The sequence below is a fragment of the Lissotriton helveticus genome, chromosome 6 (assembly GCF_964261635.1).
Source record: "Lissotriton helveticus chromosome 6, aLisHel1.1, whole genome shotgun sequence".
Taxonomy (NCBI): Eukaryota; Metazoa; Chordata; class Amphibia; order Caudata; family Salamandridae; genus Lissotriton; species Lissotriton helveticus.
In genome coordinates this window covers 173,031,123-173,052,851 of record NC_136067.1, presented here as the reverse complement: position 1 = coordinate 173,052,851, position 21,729 = coordinate 173,031,123, and the positions used below count along the sequence as shown (strand labels likewise).

The 21,729-nt window shown below is 44.8% G+C and overlaps 1 protein-coding gene across 1 annotated transcript in view; it reads left to right on the top strand.

Moving 5' to 3' along the window:
- The window catches only part of CTSB (cathepsin B), an 82,083-nt gene that overhangs the window by 9,126 nt on the left and 51,228 nt on the right, over positions 1-21,729 (top strand). The window contains exon 2 of the mRNA XM_078647582.1: positions 14,261-14,393. Coding sequence (XP_078503708.1) covers positions 14,271-14,393 — 123 coding nt within the window. The 5' untranslated portion in view covers positions 14,261-14,270. The remainder of the gene's footprint in view (positions 1-14,260; positions 14,394-21,729) is intronic.

Below are 21,729 nucleotides of genomic sequence, written 5' to 3'. Positions count from 1 at the left end.
CAACATATGGTCTGTCCAAGCGATCTGAATAGGGCTTAAAGCCCTAGCCCCCGCTAGGTTGGTGAAAAAAGGATCAAGGATATGCCCTCCAATGTGCGTAGGACATGTGACCAACTGGGTAAGTTGCAAGGCCTCTAAGTCGGCCAGAATACTACTGATAGTAGGGGGGTCGGGCAGTCAAAATGAAGATTGAGGTCTCCGAGAATACTGAAATTAGCACATCCTAGTGCCAAGGCCTATCACCGGGCTATTCTTGGCGCCAAGCGGGATTACCTTGCTAGGAGGATTGAGGCGTCGGCGAACTCCTGCAAGGAGATCTTCACGATAGTGAAGGAGTTCACGTCCCCGACCTCTTATTCACCCCCGCCTGTGTCACCTGAGGCGTGGGCGTGTGATCTGGCCACTTTCTTCACCAACAAGATTAAGGCAATTCAGGCCTCCTTCTCGGAGAGCTCAATGGAGGATGGTTGCGGCCCTGGGGCAGGACCTGGAACATCGCCCATGTCCACGGCAGTACTGGCTGACTTTCCACCTGTCTCCAGTGACATGTCTCGGACGCTGCTGGCCAGCCTTAAATCTGGCTCACCACTGGACCCATGCCCCGCCAAGTTTTTGGCGGGGATGGCGGCAGTGGTGGATCCTTTGGTCAACCCGATCCTCAATTCCTCCTTGCGGGAGGGGATTGTTCCACGCACCTGGAAAAAGGCGATGGTGATCCCCCTCCTGAAAAAGCCTGGTCTTGATGCCGAGGTGTTGGCCAATTACAGGCCAATTTCACTTCTCCCGGCTCTGGCCAAGATCACGGAGAAACATGTCCATGGCGTCCTGTCGAGCTTTCTTGAATCCAACAATTTGCTCCATCCATCCCAATCCGGTTTCCGTCCGAATTTCAGTACGGAAACAGCGTTGGTGGAGGTCTCGGAGATCATCAGGGAGACCTTGGATGTGGGTGGCAAGGCCATGTTAGTCATGTTGGACCTGTCGGCGGCCTTCGACACCGTCCCCCATGAGGCGCTTCTCGCCAGGCTTTATGACATCGGCCTAAGGGGGACGGTGTTCAGATGGTTTACATCTTTTCTGGAAGGCCGCCGCCAGACGGTCTGGGTGTCCCAGAGCTCCGCCGAGATGCCGCCACTGGGAGTCGGGGTTCCACAGGGATCTGTGTTGAGCCCGACATTGTTCAACATCTTTATGTCCCCTCTGGCGGCTGAGGTGGAGGCTTACGGAGCCCAGATCGTGTCCTACGCCGACGACACGCAACTCCTCTTCACATGTGGCAAAGATCAGCCATTTGATGGGGAGAGAATTCGGGACTGTCTGGATATGGTCTTCGGTTGGTTCCAGCGTAATAGCCTGAAGGCCAACTCCAGCAAGTCGGAGGTTTTATTCTTCGGCTGTGCCATCGATCCCGAATGGCGGCAGTGGTGGCCGGTCGCTATGTGCCCTCCGGTGCAGTCCTCCCTGGTTGCCAAGAACCTCGGTGTTAGGCTTGACAACAAGCTTTCTCTGAGAGCGCATGTTCTCGGCCTGTCCGGCACCTGTTTCGGTATTCTGAAAATGCTCCGCAAGTTTCTCCCTTTACTATCTGCGGAGCACAGACGGATTACAGTGCAGGCGCTAATCGGATCTAGGCTCGATTATGCCAATGCTCTCTTTCTAGGCCTACCGGACTATCTGGTCCAGCGCCTGCAGGTGGCACAGAATTCCGCAGCCCGTGCGATCTTTGGTCTGCATAGACTACGGGCTTCTGGGCTGCTACAGACGTTGCATTGGTTGCCGATCCGTAAACGGATTATGTTTAAAGCCTTGACGCTGGTGCACAAAGCTCTGTTTGGCTCAGGTGCGGGATATCTGCAGAAGAGATTGGTTTTTTATCGTCCTGCCCGCTCTCTTCGCTCTGAATCCCTCTTTACTGTTGTGGTCCCACGGGTGAGGAAGGCTCGTACGGGGGGGCGTTCTTTTAGCCTCACGGCCTCCCAGTTGTGGAACTCGCTCCCACTGGTACTTCGCAGCACTCCCAATTTGTTTCAATTTAGAAGGAACCTGAAAACTTGGCTTTTTAATCTTTCTGTCTAGGTGGATTTTCTTTTTCCTGCTTTTGGGAACTGTTCTTTATGTTATGTGTTACACTGTAGCTGTTGTGGAAAGCGCCGGGACACTCTTTTAGAGTAGCCGTGCGCTATATAAACGCATTTTAACATAACATAACAAGGTGCTAATTAGATCAGGGAGGGCTGCCCTAAAAGCAGAATCACAGCCAGGAGGGCGATTAAATCAAAATGCCAGAGAAGGTGAAGTGATGACTAATTGAAACTTTGAAGAGGGCGCTCTCCCAACCTGGGAGTTTTAAAACTTTCCATTCACACGGATAACACGACTTGATGGCCATCGCAATACCTCCACCCCTGGTTGCACGATTGAGCGTGAAGATGGAATATTCCGGGGGGGAAAGCCAGGTTGAGGATGGATGTATCCGTATCCTGCAACCAGGTTTCTGTAAAAAAAAATAAGTCCGGAGACTCATCCTTGATGAGATCGTGTATCTCCTGATGATGTTTTACCAGCGACCTTACATTTAGGTTCCAGATACTAAGCTCACGCAATTCTGCCGTGTGCTTATGCGAGAGTGGCTTCTCCACCGCTCGAATAGGGACAGGAGTGTCTAATGACCAGCCTCCTCAAGCACACAGGTAAGGACCACATAGCGGGCCAACAGGGCTGTGGCCACAATTAATGACCCGACCTCTGATGGCCAGCAATTCATCCCTTAGATATATAATATTAGGCGATGTCATGATGAGACTGGAGCTCCGAGTCCTGCCGCGACCCGCGCCTTCTTAGTGCTGACGGGCAGGACTCTGGCACGACTCAGGCGCAGGGAAGGCGCGCCCGCTGCGCGTTGTGGGGAGCTTTAAATAAGCGTCCCGCGTGGCTGCCGGAGCGCTAGACCGCTCGATAAAGGCGCCCGCAATGTGTCACTACCACACCTAAGATGGCGCCTGTAGTTCACCGCCCCAAGAACCGGACCCGCTAAGCAGCGGTGCTCGAACAATTATGGTGCAAGTGAGGGGGAGATTGTAGCCCAATTAAAAGCAAGGGAAACAAACTGAGTTCAACACAAATAAGAAACAGGTAGGGTAAAATGTAAACAGCGCGCCTGATAGAGCGCAAAGCGCAGGAAGCCTAGTAAGCAAAGCGGCGTGAGGGTACCTTGTCCAGGCTGCCCTCAGAAGTGGTCGCCTTAAATAAGCGTCCCGCGTGGCTGCCGGCGCGCTAGTCCGCTCGATAATGGCGCCCGCAATGTGTCACTACCACACCTAAGATGGCGCCTGTAGTTCACCGCCCCAAGAACCGGACCCGCTAAGCAGCGGTGCTCGAACAATTATGGTGCAAGTGAGGGGGAGATTGTAGCCCAATTAAAAGCAAGGGAAACAAACTGAGTTCAACACAAATAAGAAACAGGTAGGTTAAAATGTAAACAGCGCGCCTGATAGAGCGCAAAGCGCAGGAAGCCTAGGAAGCCAAGCGGCGTGAGGGTACCCATGCTGTTCGCCCACGATTTCCACTCCGCCTCATGAACAGAAACGGTGCCTCACAATCCGCTCCTCTGTACTACCCCCTGTATCACCACCTCTTGCAGTGCTATACCTCCTGTATTATAACGTACCTTCTGCCAACGTTCCCCTGTACTACCCCCGTATCAAGTCCATTCCCATCAAGAAAAGCTCAAACACCCTCGGGCAAAGTCTGCGCCATCACAATGCAATAACTAAGTCCATCATAACGTGCAATAAATAAGTCCATAATACTCCACGTCCCCAAGCCCCGGCGGCCGTACTGACCCTTCGGGTGGGTGTGGCGGGGGCGCACCGCCCCCTTCTCGTCACGCTTCCAAGACTGGTCCCTCGTGGGAGCGCGACCGCCCGCACCAGGCAGAGCCGGCCCATCCTCTCGGCCGCGTGGAGCCGCATGCTGCTCTCCCGTTGAATGTCAAACCTTTTTTGGCTTTGTCAATCCTGGTTTTTACTATTATTCTAAAATTTGGCCAACTTCAGAGTGATGGTGTTCTGCTCTTTCCCGAAGAAGACACCTACAGTTTGTTTTGCCTTCAGTGTGAGGGACTACTTTGGCAATGTGTGTTTTCTGAGACAAAAATATTTCTGCTTTCAGACTCCCCCCCCCCCCCCCCCCCCCCAAACACACACACACACACACACACACTTTTACAGGAATGCTGGCAGGAATCCTGGCCTGAGAAAGCATATTTTCTTAACTTGAAGGGGTTAGGGAGAGCACGCCAATTGACCCACCAGTGTGGGGTTTCTGTAGTTGCTTCTCATTTAAGTACCTCTATTTCAAGGCAGGGTTTCTGACTGGAACAGAACCCGGCCTACTGGGTGGCAACGTGGGTTATTTAAGAGCAGGGCCCATGCACTTTATCTGGAAGCCGTAGGCTCAGTCAGGCTTGTTCTGCAATGTTCTTTCTCTTGGTAATCTTGAACAGTTGGCAAACACCATAACCATAAATCTCAAACTAAAAGCCACTATCTTTGTTCCACATTTAACGCTGCAGTCGTGTGTGTTGTGGTTATCAACTCCTGTTGTAAGCAAGTATCGGTTCGTTATTTAAGGAAGAATATGTAGGTGGACGTGTTTTTTTCTGCAAGAGAGGAAATGAGACTTCAATTCCTCTTCTCTCTCCCTCCCCCACAACCCTTTTCGCCCAGCATTAGTCAACTGCAAGCGGCAATTGCATAAAGCCCTTCTTTTGTTGTTTGGTGGGGTAATGATTATCTAAAGCTTGTGACAGGACTCGAATCTTGAATGTGTCATGTGTAAAGAGCCATCAGTAGTTAAGGGGGTGCAGAAGAGTCTGACCTTCCATACCAACAATATCGTGGAGGCAATTCACCTCATACTGGGAACTTTTTTTTTTATAAACACACCTGTTTGCCAGAATCATAATTTATAGAACCGCTTCCTGTGCACAGGTTTCCAAGCTGTCAGTCTTCCTTTCAAGATGCTCAACCAAGCCAGTGCATGTATAAAGGGCTGCATCACGAGGTGTGACCCATTATAGTTCTGCAAGGACCGGAGTGGTAACAGATTATTAAGATAACCACTCCGTATGCCACCTAGTTCCATTTAGATTAATGTTCTATAACTGCATCTTGTTCACGCGATTAAAACCTGGCATGCCATCAACTTTTTGGAGCGGTTTCCTGCACAATAGTTCGGTCTTTGTCTGATGTAGTTGACTAAATTCCATATGTGCATACATGTTCTTGTAATTGCTCCAAGTAACTGAATTATTTGATAGCTACCCTTAAACCTGCTATGAAACAGACAGTAGATGATTAATGGCTGATTCTCTTTAACCATATTTCCCTTGCTCTTTTCTGAAATTATGCAGCCTGGGCTGCTCTTCAGTTGCAATCCACTAGTGTTGGCTGAAGGAGCATGACTTTTTCTGTTCTGTGTATATTTGGATATTTCTTATCACTATTTGTGTACCATGCTGGGGTTAATGTAATTATGTTACTGTTGTGTCTACCTAGCATATCTGCATCAAGTTGAATTGCTAGGTAAGACTTTTTTTAAAGTCCTTTTCGAAACTTACAAAAGTTCTATATTCTGAATTGTTTCAGACTTCTGAGACGTTTTGGGTTTCCAGATAGTCGAAGAACAGGTTTGCGTGCTATTGCAAATACAATTGTTCATGTGGAGTCTGCTAGGTTGCATGTGATCCCTTGCAGACAAGATTACGTGAAGCCAGCTATCTTCATTCCACAGGCTTCACCATGGAGCCAAAAAATGTAAAGATTTATGGTTTTAGGAGTCACATTTCAGCAATTGCCGAGCAGCCTGCTCTATCTTGCACCTCATACCAACCTAGGTATGAATTTTTTTTTTTTTTTTTTTTAAAGTTTTATTGTTTTATTGCAAGGAAATACAGCAAAACGTTATACTCAACAACATAAACAGAAAAAAAGCATGTAAGCAAAAAGAGCAGATTATTTTCAGAGAAAAGCAAATTATATGACAGGATTTTGGCAGAAAACAAATTAAAATAGCAACTATAAAATACATAGATTTAAATCAAATCCACTCGGCAATTGGTGCCCATATTCTCCCATAATTCTTTTTTTAACCCCCTTGAGCTTGTAGATAGCCGACTCTATATTAAACATAAATAATAGTTTTTCCTTCCACATCAAAAAAGTAGGGGGTTCCTGGCTAATCCATTCCTTGGTGATACAAGATCTAATTGCGGCCATACACAGAAAAAGAAAATAAGAGATTGGTCTAGGCCGAGTAGTAGTATGATCTATACCAAGCAATACTAATTCATTGGTTATCTTTATATTACTTTTCAAAATAATAGACAAAAAAATTTCAATTTGTTGAAACAACGGCACTAGCTTAGGGCAAAAAAAAAACATATGTAGTTCATCAGCTGCATACAATCCACATCGGCTACAATTCGTGCCTGCCATCGTGCTCCATTTAACTACTTTTTTGGGAGTATAATAAAGGTTGTGAATACACATAAAGTGTTGAGATTTCATCATCCCAGTTATGAGACATTCTGCAGCCATTCTAATTGACAATAAAACATCAACATTTACTATGTCTAGACTATTGGCCCATTTGGTCTGACATTGGCCTAGATCATCACCAAATTCCTGCATTAGGCTTAGATATATAGGACCTATGCGAGGTTTTCTTTGTAAAAGCTCTAATAAAGAATTTTTAATCAATGGAGTAACAGGGTGGCGCTGTAGGAAACTACGTAGTTGTAGATATTTAAAAAAATAATTTCTTTCCACGGAAAAGTTGGCCATTAGATCCTGGAACGAGATCATTTGCCCATTGCAAAATAAATCCCCCAAGTACTTAATTCCTTTCTGCTGCCACCTGTGCATAGTTAAATCAAAAAAGACTTCTGGAAATAGCTCCGTTGATATAAGAGGAGTATAGAGATTTAATTTCGCTAGTTTAATATGTTTTCGGATTTTCTGCCAGACTCCAAAAGCAGATTTCAAAGTCTTATATCTAGTTTTTTTGTAGTAGCTGGGTTCTACTAGTCTCAAAAAGCTACCCTTAACTTTCTCGCCTAGAAGCAGTTGGTAAATTGATGGGGTCTGGCATTCTGCAAGCTCAGTTCTTTCACCTAAAATGAGAGGACCAATATATTGTAAAGCAGCAGAAAAGTAATAAAGAAAATACGGTACATTCCAGCCGCCACATTCCTTACTAAGAATCATTTTTTTAGCTGCTTTTCTATGGCGTTTATAGCCCCAGAGAAAGCGAAATGTGGTTCTTTCTAAGATTTTGAGAGAGTGTAATGAGAAATCCAAAGGAATTGTGCGAAACAAATATAAAACCTTCGGTAGGACCAGCATTTTTAAGATGTTGGAACGGCCAAAGAGGGACAATCGCAGATGATCAAGACGCTGTAGTAGGATGTTAATTTGGGCAATAATAGGGTTTAAATTACGTTCTGCAATTTTTTCTATAGGTAGTGAGATTTTAATACCTAAATAAGTGACTTCTGAAGAAGTGGAGATATTAACAGGTAGGTTTTCTCCAGAACACAAAACTTGGGTCTTTTCTAGATTAAGTTTGTAGCCCGAAAAGTATCCGAACTGTTTGGCAATTAGATCAATAATAGGTAAAGCTGTTTGAACGTCTGTAGTTGAAATCACAATATCATCGGCGTAAGCAAGGACTCGGTAATTAATATTGGCTAAGTGTATGGGTTTGATATCCATTTCCGAAAAAAAACGATTAATTAAGGGATCTATATAAAAAGCAAAAAGTAAAGGGGAACAGGGACATCCTTGACGGGTACCTCTGGAAATTGATAAAGGTGAAGATAATTGTCCATTAATTCGAATATACGCTTTTGGGGTAATATACAAGGTTTTCAAAGCTTTAACAATCCCCCGACCTAATCCCTTCCTGAGCAAAATTTCCCAAAGATAATCCCAAGCAACCCGGTCAAAAGCTTTTTCAGCATCTATAAATACTAGTCCCATATTAGACCGAGTTGCTTGAGACCAATCCAAAAAAGAAATCACACGTCGAATATGATCAGCGGTGTCTCTAGCTGGAATAAAACCATGTTGGTATTTAGAGACTAAAGGGGAAATAATATTAGAGAGTCTACCCGCTAGGATTTTAGAAAAAATTTTACTATCGGAATTTATAAGTGAGATAGGGCGAAAAGATGAGGGCAATAAAGGAGGTTTCCCTTTTTTAAGAAACACCGTAATGATAGACTCATGCCAGGATTGAGGAGAGTTACCTTGCTGTGCGTTTAAGCATAAATCTAATAGTTCTGTTTTTAATACTTTCCTAAAGTGTTTATAAAATTCTAGCGGAATGGCATCAGGTCCTGCAGCTTTTCCTGAGGCTAGGGACATTAAAGAGAGTTCAACCTCCTCCCAAGTGAATGGCAAATCTAGTTTCTCCTTCTCTTCAATAGAAAGAATACTATTCAGTACTGGATTGACAAATTGGTTGATCTGGTCTAAACACTCAGGACGAGCTTCGTCCGTATACAGTTGGGAATAAAAATCTCTAAAAACTCTCAGAATATCTTCAGCTCTGCTAACTGTTGTCCCTAAATGATTATCGATTTTATCAATACTAGCATAAGCTGCCTTCTGCCTTGCCCTCTTTGCCAAAATTTTTCCTGAATTTTCCCCCACTTCATATAGCTCTGTCCTAAATGCAGAGATCTGTTGTGCAAGTTTCGTAGCATATCGTTGATAAATCGTATTTTTTAGAGCTATTAATTTCTTTGTGGTATTTTCCGTAGATGACCCTTGCTTACATAGTTGCATAAGTTGAATCTCTAAAGCTCTGAGATTTTTAAATTCAGAAGTTACCTGATTCCGGGTCTCTTTTTGTTTATTCAAAGAATAACTAAGTGTTTCGCCCCGAACCCCACATTTAAAAGTATCCCAAACTATTTCTAATGATGTAGAGTCTTTATTGTGGTGAAAAAATTCTGGAATCCAAGCATTCATACGCTCAACATAACCAGGGTCATACAATAATTTGCGGTCAAAAGACCATGCACGGGTAGTATTAGCCATATTTAAAACAAGCTTAAGTATTAGAGGGTTATGGTCTGAAATGACTTTTGGAAGAACCTCAAATTCCATTTGTACTAAATCATATAATCCCTTATAAACAAAAGTTATCTAATCTGAAAAATCTTTGATGCGGTGCAGAAAAAAAGGTATGCCCAAATATGTTTCCTCGCTTCTCATGCCCTACATCAGCTAATCTATACTCTTCGATGATCCCTTTAAGTGCTGTAAACACCTTCTTCCTCCCCTTATATGGAACCCTACTATAAATATCAAAAGTTTCTTCGAGGTGCAAATTAAAGTCTCCACAAAAAATATTGGGTGACCATTGTGCCAGCTCTATACTTAAAAAATCCAATGCACCCGAATCATCTAGTATAGATCCATACAAGGAGCATATAGTAACTACCAAACCTCCAATTTTAAGTTCTGCAATTACCCACCGTCCAGTTGGATCCTCTTTAACTCTTTTAACTTCACCCAATCCACGTCTCTTAAGTATTGCAACCCCACGTGTAGTGGAACCATGACGAGTGCATCCTACCACTTCCAGCCCAAGATCTTTTAGGGTCCCTCTATTGGACCAAGCAATGTGAGTCTCTTGAATGCAAACTACGTCCACCCGCATAGTTGATAACATCTGGGCCAGTATACCTCTTTTCCTTTTATCATTCAAACCACATACATTAATGGAATATATTGACAATTTAGCCATTATAAAATATTTTTGAATAAACTAAGCTAAACATAAACATATGAGCAACATCTGCCATAATTCGATATCTGCCAAAAATAAGCCTTATACAAAAGTCAACTAAACATTCCAGCTGTATAGCCTTGCACCCCAAAAAAAAAAAAATCTTCCCACCCTCCCACCCCATTGTTCCCCCCACCCCTCCCTTCCCACACCACCCCCCCACCAGAAGCGTAAGGGCTAATGCCCTCATTGATGGTATGTGAGTATCAGCTGTGAGTTGCCCTCGGATCTGACCCTCCTGATAAAAGTAGCCTAAGGAAGCCTAAAGAAATGCAATCCAAAAAAAAAAAAAAAAAAAAAAAAGCACCAAAACCCAATACTGCTAGGAAGATCTGTCTGTTTGGAGTAGCTAAATCACAACCGATTAAACATAGCTTTGTTCCTACAGCATTTTACTACATAGTCTCTAGATATTGTTGAGCCTTTATCTCTGATACAAAAAATATAGTTCTTCCTTTATGCACAACTTTAAGTTTAGCAGGATTGAGTAAGAAAGTTTGACCCCCCTTAGCTTGCATTGGTGCCATCAGTTGTTTTAGTCTCCAGCGTTGTTGGACAGTTGCAGCACAGAAATCTGGTCTCACAAAAAATTCATGCCCCAAGCCTTTTCTGGGTTTCGAAGGTCTTGCTAAGTCATACAGAATCTCACGGAGAAGATAATTCTGCACACAAATAAGAATAGCTCTTGGATATTTGTTCCTGCCTTCCTGGTCAGTCTTTTGGTTAAATGGAAATCGATGAGCTCTTATAATCTCCTTATCCCAATCCCAACCAGTGAGATCCTGAAAGGCATCAGCAAACAAGTCTATTACAAAGCGTCGAGTGTCTTTCCCTTCAGATTTTTCTCCAATTCCCAGGACACGTAAATTGTTACGTCGGGCACGATTCTCTAAATCAATTAGCTTCCAGTCCACGTCTTGCCTGGTGCTATCCAGATCTTTGATTGAATTCTTATGTAGCGTTAACTCATCTTCTACTGCTGAAATACGCGTTTCCGTCTCTTGCACTCTCACGTTAGTATCCGTGCTAGACTTAGCCAGGCGTCGTACTACATTTTGAAGTTTTCGAACTGCTCCCTGAGTCCGAAGACCTTCCGCCTTGGTTTCTTCTCTATGAGTTAGTATCATACGATACATGGAGGCCTGTAGCTTGTATATAGATTTTAAAGTAATCTCCTCAGACTCTTCTAGTAACTCAGGAGTTTCAGAGTTTTCATCAACCGCTTCATTATTATTAGCACTGGCCCCGTCCCATTGAGGTTGGTCCATAACTAATATTTTCTCCTTAGATTTTCCCTCTATGACCTTGCGAACTGTGTTTGAGACTCCTTCATTGGTTAGGAAGTCAGGGCCTAGCATATCTTCCTCTGTAATTTGATTACACTCCTCCGCCCAATCTTTGACCTGAGAGTGTTCTTCTTCGCTGAGGAGTTCCTCCTCCATATCACCTTCTGAAGCAACAGATAGATCAGACATAGAAAAGAATTGGCCCCCAGATTCTACCGATTCTACATCATGTTGTTGTTGTGGGTCATTTGATCTGGGTGAGACTCTAACTCCCTCTACTGCAAGGCAAAGCTCTGATACTGCGTCATCGTTGCTACCTTCCCCCCCTTACACCATCTTCATTGACGTTGAAGTTAGCTCCAGCTAAGCCAGTATCATTTTTGGATGGTTGGTTCACATTGGATTTATCAAGGTTAGAGCATTCAGTAGCCCTTGCAGGGGTCGCTTCAGTTGTAGAGCTTTTATTAATGGTAGTCGTAGGTTTTTTCTTGAATAGCTCAGGTATTGTGGGCTCTTTTACAACCCCATTAGACTGTGAATTACGACGTTCCAGATATGCTACTGTGGTGCTTGTTGGAGCATTTGCAGTACTCGAAGCATTTGCAGAATTGGCTAAGTTAGAGGCATTCTTTTTAGTAACTCTGCCTTTGGGAGCCATGTTGAATATTTCTATACAAGAGAAATCTTCTTTTCCCAGTGCAATCTAAAAAGTACAAACTTTTACTGGGCTTTGCTAACTGCACAAAAAGTATTTACTACGTGCAACCAGTTCGACAGTATAGCACAGAATAGCAAATTCAAAAAAAAAGTGTGTACCTCACTGTAGAAGAATGGGTATGTAGCGAGAGGAAAGAAAGTTGCAACACTTGCGGACCGCTAGAGTTGCAAATACTGTCGTTATACACCTTAATCGTGTTCACGCGACAACCAAAACCATTGTCCAAATCCTTCAAATCCTTCGTGAATTGGTACTGGCAACTAAGTATCCACAATGTCCGCAATGTAGCAGCAGGCGTCCCGAGTTGCTACAAACACTCTCACAGCAGTTCCACAGCGATTTCCGCGACTCAGTCCGCCCGGTCCACAGCTGATTTCATCCTACGGGCGCCGCGGTTGAGAAACGCCGCGGGCGCTTGAAAAGTACTCAGGCCCTCCCACCAGCCGGCAGGGAAGGCGGTTAGCACAGTCCGGTAGCCAGGACCAGCGGCTTCAGCAGTGTACACGAGGGTCGGCCGACCCTTCTCGTTTCTTCTTACTCCTCGGTGCCACAAAAAAAGCTTCGTCACACGTCTCGGCTCCACAAAGCAATCAGCAGCGGCGGCAGAGCACCTCTCTCACGCCAGGACGGGACAGATCTCCGAGGGAAACACGCGCAGCTCCTCACACGGCTGCAGTAGCGGCCGCCATCTTGCTTTACTACCTAGGTATGAATCTCGATGAACCTACAAGATACAAAAGCACCCAAGTCGTAAGTGCCATGGGGGTGGGCCAGTCTTGAACATTAAAACAACTTAAGTCTCTCATCCAGTCTTGCACTGACTGCGTGGTAGTCATTTCGGTTCAAGCTTCAGGGTGTCAGCTGAGCCTATCCTGTGGTCAAGATATAATCAAAAACATAACTTTGGTAAAAACCATTACAACTCTTGCAAACGGGAACACTCCAGTATACGAGGATGTCCTAATCCGCATGCTGCCCCTCCCTTCATACATTTAGCCCCCTAAAATCGCTACTATGCTGCCTTTTCCCCCCCACCCCCCTTATCAAGACTCTCTGTATTAATTTGCTTTCACCATCCATATTTATGCCTCTCTAAAGGAAAGTTTTTGACCTTGCTCTTGCTAACCTCTCCCTCGAGTAGATTTAGTTAGTTACTCCAGCTAACCTCCCTCCCCACGCCTCTGAACCCTCACACACTCTTTCTCCGGTATTTCCTACATCTCTGCGCTTTCCCCTCTGGTTTCAAATTGTAGATACACAGGATCGTTTTTTAGTTCAACTAGTCGGAAGGCTCCCTTTACCTAAATATCAACATTAATCGAACAAAATAGTTTAGTGTCCTCCATTCTGAATGGATTCAAGTCTGGAAGAAGCACAGTCAGCGCTAATCTCAATCTGGGACAACGTTAAGAACTGTAGTCACCGGTAGGGGCACTGCTCTAAAACGACTGAAGTGTCCTCCACATTTTGTAGAGTAGGTGCGCAGTAGGGCTCAAAAAATTCTGCTCCTCAAATGTACCAAATCCCTATTCCTGACATCTTTCAACCTCACCTGCTAAATCTATGCGGTTAGCGCTCGGATCATGCTAAAACTTAAACAGCCCTTAAGTTCTATTTATCAGGGTTAGCAGTCTGCACTGGGGAGTGCAAGTGGAGTAGTGCAGTAGTACTTAAAAAAAAAAAATGTGTATATATACACACACACACACACACACACCTTTGGAAAGTATTGTCAGAATTGTGAATGCTAGTGAACAAGTACAAGAAATAGCTTGGTTGGTCATTCCCGCATGTTCGGTCATCGCTTTAACTGGAGCCCTGCATACTCTTCTATGAAATTCATTTAACTCTTCCAAAATTGAATTGAGGATCTATTCCTGTACATTGCAGTGCTTCTTTGAGGTGCTACAAACAAGATGCCCTGAAATGAAACAAATTGTCAACAGGGACTTCAAGTTGCAAACATACTGTGAATGTTCTCTTGTTGCTGCCACAGTTAGTTGGTTATTGCTGGTATTTGTGTTTGTAAAAGGTACATGTGTGGTGCTAAACTGCATCCTTTGATTTTGCACTGGCTTGAAGTACATCGCAGAGAAACTCTGCTAGCTGAGTGTTCTCTTGGGTCATAGAACCCACCAGCAGTGGGAGAACATTCTGTAGAGGGGATGATAAAATCCTCATTTTCCTATACCTTGTTTATAGTGGGCGACCTAGTTGACTGTGACTAGGCACCGCCTCACTCCCTGCACTCCACTTTAGGCAAACCTGCTTACGGAGCATGTGAGCTTTGCTACTTGTGGAAGTGCTCAGTGGAACTAAAATTCAGTTGTTTACCTTTTATGGCTCTGCATGAAGTAACTTATTTTTGTTCTCTTTTGGTTTTTGTTCCTCTCAGGTTTGCAGAGATGTGGAAACCGGTGATTGTTTGTTTGCTGGCAGTGCTCACGAGTGCGCGCAATGTTCCATACTCTGCTCCCTGGTCTCATGATATGATCAACTATATTAACAAAATCAACACTACCTGGACGGTGAGTAGCAGCAGCGTTCTGTTTTGCAAGTTAAAGAAAACAAACCTTGAACTTCACCAGCCCGTTGCAGTAATCAAAGGAGGTGAACAAAGCTCCTACCCTGAACTACCGATTTGTAGTTGGTTTGTGATGTTCATATAGCATAAATTCGTATGCTGTCAGTATTAGGCTATCCCTTAAAGTTGATCAACATAGCAGTTTGTTGTCCAATTGCAATTTATTTTGACATCTGCTGTGGACAGATCTAGACACCAGACCCTCTTGAGCTGTCAATGGTGCACCATGTCTATTTGGAACATACTTTTCCATAACCTTTTTCTGTTTTGTGTGGATTAGATGAAGCGGGCTGAAAAGCAGATGTATAGCTAACTGGTGAACGCATGTGATTTTGTGAAAGAGCCACCTAGTAGTACCTGTTATGATTTTGTGCAAGCAATCGAGTGCATGTTTATTTCCACTATCTCGCGAGTGTGCTTCTTGATGGTGGTGTCCATGGAGGGCATGGTGAACAGATGCTTGTAAGAATGAACTAGTTGATTCAGTGGGTGGGTTGCAACAGATTGCGATGGGCTTGGGGTGTGAATGCATTAAAATGGCACTAGCACATGTCTTTCCTATTTTGGCAGCCATGTAGTCAGAAAGGGACTGATGTTGGCACACAATGCCGTTCTTGCTCCTTTAGATCATGTCTAGTTGATGTCTTGTGAAACGCACGCGTCTAAGCATTGCTCATATGTAGTGGGGGTTGGGTTCCAGAGGGCAGCAAGTTCTGATGAGCGGGCTGGAACCTCTGTCCACGCGGCGATTACTGCAGACTCACAGGAAGGGGTGCTTAGATAGCAATTTAAACATTCCTTGACTTCCCTGGAGATGTACAGCGAGTTTGATGAAACATTCATTAACATGAGAGTGCAGGGACAGGCTAAACATGTAGGAAGGGGCAGGGCTAACCTGGCGGGAGTGCGGGCAGTGTTGGGCCAGGAAGGATAAAATGCGCAGGGGACTTAATGTGAAAGGGAGTAGACGCAGTTAAAACCTTTTTTTTTTTTTTAAATCTTTTTTTTATAAAATTCCCTTGTTCGGGTATAAAATGTTAAGGGGCTTCAAGAGCAGCCCATTCTGTGAGTGTGGCGGAAAGGAGGCCCCCCGCAGCTGTGGCAATAAAGGGCACGGGCGTGGAAAGGGGTAGAATCAGCTGTGTGGAGTAAGGGTTGGCAGCTTTATTTGGCGGAGGGGCGAGGGGGTTGAGTGGGTGTGATAAGGAATGTAGGGGAAGAAAAGGGAGTGGACAGGTGGGAGCCTGAGGAGGAGCAGGCCGGGGTGTAAGTGACCGTGGGAGCAGGCTGGGCTCCCATCTCCCCCAGAGTTGCTGCTTGGAACTTGTTTGGCGCCAGGGGGAGGCTGCTGGGGACTGAAAGCCTGTCACTAACTAACTCACTGTGAATTCCAGATCCGGAGGCCATAAAGTCTCTGCACAATTATTCCTGTCTTTAGAAGTGATCAGCAAAAAAAGGATGTCCTTATTGAACAAGGAACGCAACTCTGACTTGGCTGAGGGCAGAAACCCGGAAGGTGGAGGCTGGGACAGGTCTTCTCCCAGATTAAGAGGGTTTTTAGCATGATTAATATCTGCGTTCAGGTGTCACTGTGCGGTGCAGGGCTTCAGGGCGTGGTCACAGACTCCAGGGGCTTCATGACAGAGTGGAGAGAGGCCTGTTGGTGAACGTTGAAATGTTCAGCTGTGAGACTCGCACAGCATGGGCTTGGACATTTAACATGGAAAGAAAATCCATCATCGGAGACGCCGACCTCAGAACTGGGGATGCAGGCCGGTGTCTCAGCATCGGCTCCCCGGTGCCCACAGAAATGCAGGGACATGCCCATCCCTCCACCCCCTTTGACATGTTTATTTCCTCTCCTGTTTGCAGGTAATCGAAGTGATTATTTATGGTCCCCGGCAAACCGTATGGAACTTTTTTGTGTTTAAAAACACCCAAAACATACCACCAGGATTTCTATAAAAAAAAATAGAAAGAGCAGAAAACTACATATGCACTATCGGGCATTGGCTCTTCAGGTTATTTTCTTTCAAAGGGGTGCCTATGTGAGAAAGTAGTATGTTGCTGTAACAATTTTTGAAAGCGATATGTAGGTGCAAATAAGATAAATTAGCAAAACTGTGTTAGTTGTGCATGTTCAATGCTTTCTGTCATAGGCTCTACCTTCTGTGTGGTGCAGTACACTTTGAAACCCGAGCAGAAGGACTTGTCATTCAGCATCTTAGAAGTTAAATCGAAAAGTGCAAATTTGATTCATTATTCGGTGGCCCAAATTCAATAGGTGACCAAATGGTTGTCTGGGACATCCGTGGCAGAGTCTCATGTGTCTCTGCTTTAGCTGGAAGGTAGAGAAAAGAACTACTGTTTAGCCTAAGCAGTGAGGAATATGGAAAGAATGAGTGCCAGTGCCCAAATCTCTGCTCAGAAGCCTACAGCTAGTGCTATTAAATGCTGGTGACCACGCTTATAGTATTAAATCCACCTTATAACTCTTTAATCTACCACCAGACACACCCTGTACTTTTATCTGTCTCTTGCAGGTTCCTCATTTCTCCCTTTCTGGAGTTGTTTTCCATATTTATCTTCTTCCTTACTTCCCCTGTGTTTTTTTCTCCTTTTCTTGCTCTCCGACAATGTTGGCAAAGAAGTGCTGGTCCACAAACGAGTGCCAGTGTGCCTCACTGCAATCACCGGCTCAAATGAGGTACTGGGCCAAAGCGCTGGGGAGAGGACAACTGTAAGTGGCTGATACTACTGAGCTAGTCGCACTCTTACGAGCCCTATTTGGCTCAGTGGTGGGTAAGCTTTACAAGACCCGGGCACCAGAACCATTCAGACATTGACGAGGCAGTGATACCTGCAGTCCCAGTGAGAGTTTCTTTTTGGGTCCAGCTTAAATGCAATTTGACTGACTTGGGGATGCTTCTAGTAGGAATCTCCCCCCCCCCCCCTTTCAAGGGATGTTTTACATTGGTTTATATTAAGTGAAGGGAAGCAAATGGGGAACATGTTGGGCTAAACCTGTCCAAATGCAGCCTGGAGGTCCTCCTTGGAAAGTGGCCTTTGGCTCTGGAGTGTGAACTAGCTGAAAGAGATGGGATTTGCTGCACTGCATCTGTCTAAAGTATTATCGGAGTCCTGTTTAAGATTATTGCAGTACAGTACTTGCATAAGACAAATGGAACCTCCAGTAGGTGTCGCGTAGGGAATGCCGACTTTAATAATATGCTCTAGTTGTTCTCTGAGGAAATCTACTAAGGAGAAAATCATTGAAATTCATATCAAAATGGTGAGAAAATCTGGATTCATAAAGCAGGGGGTATTAGGCTTGATACCCAGACCATAATCTAGAGGCCGAAATATACATTTGTAGACCTAGCATTGCTACTAGGCAAGTAGCTGCAGCAACACAGTGGGATTTCACTCCTCCCCTCCCCTGATGTTAGGCACAGGCCCATTTCTGAAAATCTGCCAGACTAAGAACTCATACTAAATGCTGAAAGAGGAACAGCAGCTAATAAGCCACACAATACTGATCGAGGGGTGAAATGCTTATTGCATTATCCAAGATGGGTGAGTGATGGGCCGGAGCGGATCAAGAATGGCCACATCCAAGATGCTGGAGTTACCGTAGCCAGCTACAGTCTGCCGTGGATATTTGGAGATCATAACTGTCTAAATAGAAATGGCCTGTCCCAGTTAAACTTAGATATTTTGTTAAAGTAAAATGGTTCTAATGTTCCCTTTCTAAACCTTGTGTGCCCAGCATTACTTTGTACAATTTAGGCTTCACCCACAATTCCATTAATGACTCCGAGGAGCAAAACTTCGAAAAGTTGCTTTAAGAACTAAATCCTCTACTGTAGCTATCATGTTTACTTCAGCATTAATTGGGATGTTTATGAAGGAGCGAGACCACACACACTCTCTGGAATATTAATATATTTGCAATTTGTGCAAGCCTGCAAAGCAGCAGTTACCAGCAGAGACCGAACAGGATGAGTGGTGACACAGCTGTAGGTTTAGATGGCAGGATTTTATTATTTTGCAGTGTATGCTATTGCTGGGTGGTATCATGGCATTGCGCACATTGCATCGAAGGGGGAAACCGAGAACCGGAGCAGAAGACTTAACCGGAAAGCTGTGTTTTCTCAGATTTCGGAAAGAAGTGTTGTACAAAATCAGAAGCTGCCCCGGAGATATTAGTTCAGCCAAGAATTTGACAATTCTACTCCCGCAATATGCCCTTTTTAGGTCTCGCCTGTCGATGCGCATGCGCATCGAGCAAGCGAGACTATAGGGGCTCATCTACACTTTATCTAACTTGCAAGGAATCGTGGCGATTCCTTGCAGTGCCCGTGACTTTTAAGCTCAATGCGCATGTGCATTGAGCTTAAAAGCGCGTGCACAGCCGCCCGCATTCCTCCGACACCTTTGAAGTGAAGCTTAGCTTCACTTCAAAGGCCCGGTTCTTCACACCCACATGCCGCTCTGCCCTGCTCCGCCCCCTCCCCTGAGTCATCCTGCCTGCGTGTCGCATTTCTCCTCCCCCCTCCCCCCTCCCCTCTCTTCCCTCCGTCTTGTTAAATCCATTTCTCCATTCCACTAACATTCTTTCCAGACACTTCTCTTCACAACCGCCCAACTTCAACGCCCGTCTCCTCACTCTATTCTTTTTACAACCAGTTTACTCCCCGTTTCTCCACTACCTCTTTGCTGCTCTCCCTCTCACTTATCTTCGTTTCTCTTCTCTCTCCCTCCTCTTGTTGTCTGTGCGTCTCTGTTTACCCGCTTGTGTGCCGCTCTTACCTGTGTGTATCTCTGTCTGTTGTTACTTGTTTTATGTCCTTTGCTCTTTCGGTCTCCGGCAGGCCCCCTCACCCCCACCCTTGCACTCCTTCCCCAAAGCACGATATGACTAATAAAAATGAGTCTTCCCAACCCTCCTCTTCTCTCAGCCCTACTACTGCTCCTTCAAAAACGTGTGCTTTTTTCTTGTAACGTTTTGATGTTTCCGAACATCGGCATACTTTCCTAAGAACTCACATGGCAACGCGGAGACCCACCCACTATGCCTGGCAGTGGGGGTTGGGGTTATTGCTCTTCAGACTAATGATAAACACACTTCCAATTGAAAAAAAGTCTCAGCTCATCCACTGCCCTGTTGTAAAATTTAAATTCTGTGGCTTTATACTCACTGAGCAAAAACCCGTGTGCCGTCTTGTGTCCATAATAAACAAGCGCATTTCCCCGTCGCAGCAAAAAGGGTTCGATTGCAACGAAGGACAGACTGCTAATTTTAGGCTTGCACTCCGACTGTGTCCATATTTTTCTCTCATAGATATGATCACAATAAAGCGTCTCTATAAACATTTATTTCTGTATTTAAGGGATATAAGATTTTGCCTTTCTGCCCGTCTTAATTTGCTGCTCCCCATGGTCACTGTTTGCGTGGAAGTCCCCAGTCACTGTTCCTTCACGAGACCGTCCTCTGGGGCACAGATGGCTCCCTCCGAACTCCAGACACAAAGGGCAGACGGCACTCCTAGAGCAGAACGGGGCGAGGGTCAATTTTGTTGGTGCTTTGGGATGTTTAAAAAATAAAGAAAACAGTAAACCAGTAGAAGGGTAGATGTGAAAGAAGGAGAGGTGAGGAGTGTTAAAAGCACTCTGTGCCGCTGCATTTCTACGTAGGGCTCTGCCTTCGCAGAAGTTTTCATGGCTCTCGTGGACACCCTTGGTGTGTGTGTGTTTCCTGCCCTTTCCTGTGACCCTGTTGCTTTTCTGTTGAAGTGTTTTCTGGGGGCCTACTGGGGGAAGGAGTGGGATGTGTCAGCCTTCCTGCACCCAGCACACTACTCGCACTAACTATCACACTCTCACAGACTCTCCCTCTCTCACACTCTCACAAACTCTCACTCTCACTGACTCACTCACACTAACTCTCTCACACTGACTCTCACTCACACTGACTCTCACTCACACTGACTCTCACTCACACTGACTCTCACTCACACTGACTCTCACTCCCACTGATTCTCTCACTATCATGACAGACTCTCCCATTCTCTCACTCACTCACTGTCACTACCAGACTCTCACTGACTGACTCTCCCACTAACTCACTCATTCACTGTCCAGACTCTCACTGACCGACTCACCCACTCTCTCTCACTCACTAACTAACTGACTCACTCACTGACTGACTCGCCCACTGACTGACTCGCCCACTCATTCTCACTCACTGACTCACTCACTCTCAACACATATTGCAGTACAAATGCAATAGGTGTCACATTTGCGAAAGTTATGACTATTGGCATTGTCATACACAATGCCAATAACTCAAACTTTAATGCTGCGAGACCTATTGCATTGTAAATGCTTGTTAAATGATGATCATGAACTACACCTGCTGCTCTGTGCCAACACTAGAACACAAAGGATACTTTTAAAGATTTATCTTAAATCAACTTCTTAGTTTAGTGAACATATTATGAATATTAACCACACTGAAGATTAATAAAATGACCGCAGCAACACTTGCCAAAAGCGTAAATAAGAGCCATCACTCCAACATGATTGCTGTTCTAAAGCTACAGCAATCCTACCCCTCTTCTGCTACTTCTAAGTGCTAGTTTAGTTCAAGTGCAGCAGAAAATGAAACTTTTCAAGTTTCAGAAATGGTACACCTGCATACCTGTTTGGAACAGTATGTTCAATGAAATGGCGAGGCCAGCTACACTGATAAATCAGTGACCAAGTTAAAGTGCCTCCGACCTCTGTAGCCTTCAACTGCGCCTGTCCTGGTTTCACCTGGCAGAAAGATTCCGCTTTATCCTTCACTCCATGCTCAACTTTGACAACATAATCTCGGTATTATAAACTCTTAGCAAATCAATGAATTGAATGTGTCCTGATGCCCTTATAACTATTTGCGTTCTTTTGGACCTGTTCTCTGTGATAACAAACCAGTCAGTGGTTAACTTTCTAGAAACTCTTAGAAATCAATCCGTTTGCGTTTAGAATAAACACTATATATTCATGTAAGCTTGATCTTGTTACGACAAATTTAGTTTCTATTATGCGCAGTATTTAATCACACCTATTCAGCACTTTACTAATCCTATTCACTTACTGATAAATTGAACTCCAGCAGGGGGATACCTAGAATAGAAAAAATATATTCAGAACAGTTTTGGGGAGATTGAATTGGACAGATCTACTCGAATCCCCCTTAATGATATAGACTAGCGGATTTAGTTGTGTATCTAGTG